General features: G+C 33.6%; 1 protein-coding gene across 1 annotated transcript in view; it reads left to right on the top strand.

Moving 5' to 3' along the window:
• LOC106872837 (eukaryotic translation initiation factor 4 gamma 1) overlaps positions 1 to 7,009 on the top strand; it is a 61,383-nt gene that overhangs the window by 10,968 nt on the left and 43,406 nt on the right. The window contains exon 2 of the mRNA XM_052973468.1: positions 5,798 to 5,944. Within this exon, the coding sequence (XP_052829428.1) occupies positions 5,798 to 5,944 (147 nt within the window). The remainder of the gene's footprint in view (positions 1 to 5,797; positions 5,945 to 7,009) is intronic.

Here is a 7,009-nt window from a genome sequence, read left to right as displayed (position 1 = left end):
TATATATATATAGATATGGAGGGAGAGATATATATATATATGTAGATATGTCTGGAGATAGAGGGAGATATATATATATATATATAGGGAGAGAGATATGTCGGGAGATGGATGCATATATAGAGATATGTCGGGAGATGGATGCATATATAGAGATATGTCGGGAGATGGATGGGCATATATATCCTGTGTGTAGAGAGAGATGTATGCTTTGTGTGTGTAGATGTATACTGTGCAGGTGTGTGTGTGTGTGTATATATATATATATATATATATATATATATATATATATACTGGGTGTTATATAAATATTGAGGATGGTTGTCATTTCCACCCTTGAAACTAAATGATCTGAGATCAGACTTCACTACTTTATCCCGAGTTTTCTTATTTTCCTTTTCACCAAGGACCATTTGCATTTAGTGATCAGCACATTTTTTGCAGATGTCCTCGTCCAGATGCATCACATGACCTATTCTTATCTCAACACATTTGTGCTTTAGCTTCATTTCTTTCTAGTGTTTGTATGGGCTTTGCAATCACAGCTTATGTTTGACTACAATGTAAGCATTTTAGTTTGTACACAAGCATCATACAATCTACCTCTCACCTTGAGAGTGAGGCTTTTTATTAGTAACAAAGGTAAACGTTGCCTGAACTTATCCAGCTGCTTTGTATTCTAGCTACTAGATTTTCAGAGCTCTTCCTTCACTGCTAATTAGTTCACCTAGGTAAAATGTCCACTAAGGATCTCCCTGAGTATTCAAGAAAACATTTCCAGTGTTCTTAGTACTTATTGTTTCTGCATACCTGCCACAGTGAACTCTTTCATAATCGTAAGTGATTACACACACATGCACACGATCTTCTGACTAGTTTGTCATTGGACTGTGGTTTTGCTGGGGCACCACCTTGAAGGACTTTGTCAAGAAAATTGACTCCAGCTATGTTATTTAAGTCTGTCAGTCTCTATTGCTGAACTACTTTAGGATAAATAATTCTTCACTTGAAAACAATAGGTTGGGCATCTGGCTGTAGAAAATTTTACTCTATAAATGTTATCTGACCCATGTGTGCATGAAAACACAAATACACACGGGTAAGCATATTAATGGCAGGCATGGTTGCTTGTTTAGAAAGTTCACTTCCTAATCACATGGTTTCAATTTCAGTCCCACTACCATGTATGACTTTTGTATTAGTGGAGCTCTGTTTTGTATAAACATGTGGCAGCATTGTTGTGTAGACATGAATGATTGTAGATAACTTGAATGACAATGTTAGCATCAGGAAGGGTAAAGGTAATCAACCCACAAATATGATGTCGGTATTCTTACCTAACAGGTAAGATGAGGTAGACCACCTGAAAGAAACTTCACTGCGAGTGGGCTTGAGGATCAGCCAGGAAAAGACAAAAGTGCTGCGTATCAACAACAAACAGGAAGAGCCAATCACAATCGAGGGGGCACCTGTGGAGGATGTTAGTGAGTTTTTCTATCTTGGCAGCAAGATCAGCAGATCAGGTGGATCAGACGAGGACATTACTGCAAGAAGGCTTGGCAAGCCTTAGCTATTCTTTGGCCGGTATGGAAGTCCACTTGCCATCTCAATTCAAACTAAACTCTGCTTATTTAGTTCAAACGTAAAATCTGTGTTTTTTGTATGGCTCTGAAACATGAAGAGCCACCTGCAGCAACTACAAGAAGATCCAGACCTTCATCAACAAATGTCTCCAGCAGATCGGCCAGTTAAAATAGTTCGACAGTGCCAAACACCGACCTGTGGGAAAGGGCCAACCAGGAGCCCATACATGTTCAGATTAGACGAAGGAAATGGAGATGGATCGGGGACACACTGCAGAAAGAACCCTCAAATGTGACACGACTGCAGAGAGAACCCTCAAATGTGACAAGGAAAAAGGAAGTGAGGACGCCTGAAGCAGACATGGAAGCAGAGCATTTTGGACGAGCTCAGGACCACCGGCCTGACATGGGAAACAGCCAAGAAACATGCCAACGACCGCAAAAAGTGGAAAATAACTGTTGAGGCCCTGTGCTCCACAAGGGGCAAAAAGAATTAAGAAGAATTCTTACCTAACCCATGCCAAGATGGAAAAAGTGCTTGTAAAACGTTTGATGTGTGGCATTGAATTCTAAATATGGAGCTCCTCTTATTTTAATCTCTCTCTCTCTTTTCATTAGACAATTCTTCATTCACATGAATATTTATCTCTCAGAGCTAGCCATTGAAAAAGAAATTTGATTAGCTTATTACTGTGGTAATAAAACCAAGTCTAGTAATATTTTAGGTGACACTTGTTCCTTCAACTTCAAGTACGTTATTTGTAAGACTTGAAAAGTCATTGATTGCATATTGTTGAAGCTATTAGGTGTCTCCAAGATAGTATTTTCAAATTACTTACAAAATTGTTCTCTGATTGCAAACATAGATTGCATCCATCTGTAAGAATTGATACATTGTGGAGGGGACTCCTCTCTCTCATACTATCCACAACTTTTAATGCCAGAAAAAGGCATTTATAAAACTGCTGAAGAAATGGGATATAAAACTGAGGTGCAAGCTGCATTGTAAGCTCCCCTTGTAGGAGTGTAAATCTAAATAGTTACTACAGCCTAAAAAGCTCCTTAGGCTAGTCACACACCTATTGAATGATAATATTTTCAGTTTACACTAAATACATGCAAAGACAAAGCTTGTTTTCTCTGCTCTGAGACTTCACTTGGGAAAGCTTACCTAAATGATAATTTTTGTGTATTTAAATCCTTTTAATACCTACCTTGTGTCCTAAAACAGCCTCTGTTTGATTGTTTTTAATTAAATACATGAGATCTAAATATTGGATAAAATACAGTGGGATTGAATTTGGAGTCACATAGTTGCAAAACAATCTTCACATAACTATATTTTCTATAAAGTTTTCAGTGTAATGTTAATGCTTCTTTTCTTCAATTAAATACAGACTTATATAAAAGTTTACTGCAGTTTTGTACTATTATGTAAAATGTTGAATGTACAAAAATAATCAATTCTAAATCATGGCTATATGCTCTAATGAAATAAAAATAAAAATCATTTTTAAAGTTTACTGAGCTCTGAAATGAACTTCATTTTATATTAAAACTTAACACCGAATGCTCATCATACTTTCTCTATAATATTGAAAGTAGGTACAATCATTGATGGTATCTGCCAGGCTTGCAGACAGAGAGCACTCTGAAGTGACTAAGTTCAACCTTTGACATGTATTCTGTATTACAGATTTAGCATATAAAATCTGGTGCCCTTTGTCTTCCCAGTGAGAATTCCACACAATGTCCTCACAAATGAATTTTTATTCTTGTGACACTGTTCATTTCCAGTTAATGTTGGTCAATTACATATTGTGCATGCACATATCCTTGCATCTCAAGTATGTGTGACTTTTGCCTCTTCCAGATGCTAGTTCACTAATTGTTATAGAATACAATCATCATCTCTAACATACATAAGCTATCAAAGTTGCTATTGACATGGGAAATATTTTCATACTTGACAAATTTTAACCTTATTAATAATAAATCCACAAACATTAGGGAGTTAATTCTATTTACCCTATGATATTTGAGAATTATCAAAGCAAGTTTTAAAAAATAAATGTGGAAATTTATTATAGTACAATATGATATAATGCTTTCATATTTGTAGACAAAAAATTCCTCTTTTGCAAGGATTTTTTTTTTCTTCGGTATTGATGATGTTGCTTGGTATTGCATCAGATCTGTATATTCTGCAGGTGTAAGTTTGGGGTTCATTAGTTGAATTATCGAATTGATTTGGTTTTTATTGAATCTAAAATCAATGTAATTTGTGGTGCAACATGGGTCTTTTGTTGAATTTCAGTTCTTTAAGGCTTTTGTAAGCATTGCAGATGGTGAAAGCTACTGACTTAGCTTTCCAAGTCAACTCTGTCAACTGCAGATAATTTGAAAATATTTGAGTGAGGTTAGTCCTGATCTCAGGATTTTGCACAGCTTCTTTTGCTCTCTGCATTAAAATACCTTCATTCTGAAAACTACAAGGTTTTTGGCATAGTAATTTCAGGCATCCAGCTACCTTACTCCACCTTGGCTAAGGTAGAGTACCCGATTGTCTTAAATTGCTCTTGACAGTTTTTTTTACAATAGCAGCCTTGACGGTGACAATCAGACAATCGACTGCAGGACAGAAAGCCATTATCTTTAGAGCACAATTGTGCAGCAGGTGGGAGAAGCAGGTTACATGGAAGAGCTTAGGGTAGATAACTTGTAATGCTTCCCCAGAAGCTGCCATATACTGAGCAGCATCAGACAATAATAGAAAATTTTCTTTTGTAACCACCATACTACTTAGTGAATCCTCAATGAGCCAAGCGATGACTGTGGCAGTTAGAGCTGATTTGGATGGCAAACATTCTATTAGGAACATTTTCTGAGGACTTTTAACTGAGCCAATAATTTACATTAACAGTTTTCTTCAATGGTCTCACTTTCATCAATTGAAAATACATTTTGATCAGTCAGGCAGCTCTTGCGTTTTTCAACCGTATTTGCATTAAGTATATAAAATATCATTGGCATGTAGATTGAGGTGGCAGTGGCATATTGATAGAACTAAAGGGACTTCTCGAACTTGGATTAGTGATCAGCAACACAACAGTGAAAAAAATGATTCAATTCAATCAGCCTCAGATAAAAATTTACATAAAATAGTTAACAAATGTAAGCAATGCATAAAAACATCAAATATGGAGTAACAGCTAGCATACTGTTGTAATGAACAGCAAGGGAAAGTACTTTCAATGATAGTTAAAATTTCTAAATAACAGGTGCAAAGAATTAAAAGTAAGTAGATACAATTGGATGGTAATAAATAATTCTATTTTTAAAGAGGCCTGTTTCATGAATCAGAAAAGAAATGCAATTATTCAGCATTAAGCAGTTGGTATCAATCACCAATAAATATTTGTAAAAGTACCTTGAAATCAGGAAAACTGTACAGCTAGATATGCTAGACTTCTGTGTTCAAATGACGAGATGTGTGGTGTCAATTTTCAACACTGAAAGGTAGGACAAGCCATAAGGAATGTTAAAAATAGTTCTGAAGAGGTAGTCTAGTACAACAGCTCTACTAAAAATTAGCAGTATCTAATAAAATTAAAATATTTTCTGTGAAATTTTTTTAAACTTTATTAATTTCAAAAAGTGATTAATTATAAAAATTGATCATAGAAAATTTTTTTGGGTTATCTTTGGATTTAACCTTAGAACATTTGTTTTCATGAATTTTAACTTTTTGGCAAAAGAATGCCTTAGCTAATCAGCTAGATATACAGCAAAATGAAAATGTGCATTTGATTGAATTTATGTGTATAAAAGATGGATTCCCATAAAGTTAGGAAAGAAAAGTTTATATTTCAGGAAAACTAAAACAATTTTGGACTAACCCTTTTGATACCAACCTGCCTGAAACTGTCCCTAGTTCTGTGATACAAACTTCCAGTTTTGAATTGGTTAAATTTAAAATCTACCATTAAAATTTCATATTGATTTCTATTCCAAGCACTTGTTTAATAGTAACAATTATTTTACTATATTCTCCATTTTCTGAAATTACTTGAATCAAAGGCAGTGTATATCAAGAAATATGGTAACAAAAGGCTTAACTAATTGCATAGTACTAAATTTTATCAAATAAGTTTTCATATTTTAATTAATTTGTTTTTAGAGACTCAGGCATGAATTTCATTTACTTTTCATAGGTTTATCAGAAGCTGAATCAACACTCGCTCCCCAATGATATGAGTAAACAAGGATTTGCGCAGCAGGCTCGAGTGGCTGCTGCTCCCGGCGTCAGTTCACAACAAAATATGTTTCAGCCTCAACAAAATGTAAGATCTCAAACAAGCGTAAGTAACTGCAACTTAGCTTCCCAACAACCAGGTGACTTTTGTTATCCTAATTCTAACTAAGAGTTTTTAACTTCCAAACTGAATATAAACTGGTTTCAGAAAACTGTTTTATTGGCACATGTGGTCTTTCAAACAGCATATATAATTTTTATATAAATCTAGTGCTGAATTTTTGTATAAGATTTGTGCAAATTCACTGAAATGTAAAATTATATTTATTATAACAATTGTAGGGTAGTGTCTCAGAAGAATTGTACAGGTTATTGAAATTTTAGTTGAATTTGAATGCTTATAAAACGGGTGCACCACATAGTATGAAATGAAGTAGTTCACTAATTGATCAGATTTTCTTACTCTACAGATGAATTAAAATTATTTGAAAAGACATAAATTTTGTTTTTTAATAAAATTGAAGTATGTATACAAAATTTTAGTTTAACCCTTTCGTTACTATATTTCTGACCAAAATACACCCCTGATGAGTTTCAATTAAATTCTAAAATAATCATGAATTTAAACTAGTCTTATTAAACACCTGTAACTTTTTTATTTATCAACATATTAATGTGATATTTGAAACATAATTGAAGAAAGGGTTCTTAATCAATTCTATTGCATAATTTTTGTCTCAAAGTGACTCTAATTACAGGTAAATCCAGGTAAACTGAGCAAAATGTAAAAATATTTAAATTTTGTTTAAACATTACCATAGAAAATGTGTCATCAGTTAATATTTAATAGGGTATGCAACAAAATTTTGATATAGAAGAATTGTGCACATCACTAGATTATCAATTGAATTTAATGCACAGAAGAACAGGTGTACCATAAAGGTAAATAAACTGAAATACTGGAATTTGTTTTTGAAGAAAACTAGAAAATTGAATACAACTAAATGAAATATACTCATACACACACATACATAAATACACAGGAACATATATAATAAAGATTTACAATAGAAATTAAATCAAAACTTGTCACTCACCTTACAGGTAAATTAAAATAAAAAGTAAAACTAAGTAAATTTGAAAAATATTTATACAATCTAATTATACATAT

Source organism: Octopus bimaculoides, chromosome 16 (assembly GCF_001194135.2).
Source record: "Octopus bimaculoides isolate UCB-OBI-ISO-001 chromosome 16, ASM119413v2, whole genome shotgun sequence".
Lineage (NCBI taxonomy): Eukaryota > Metazoa > Mollusca > Cephalopoda > Octopoda > Octopodidae > Octopus > Octopus bimaculoides.
The sequence above is the reverse complement of the archived record's forward strand: the minus strand, read 5'-3'. Positions and strand labels throughout refer to the sequence as shown.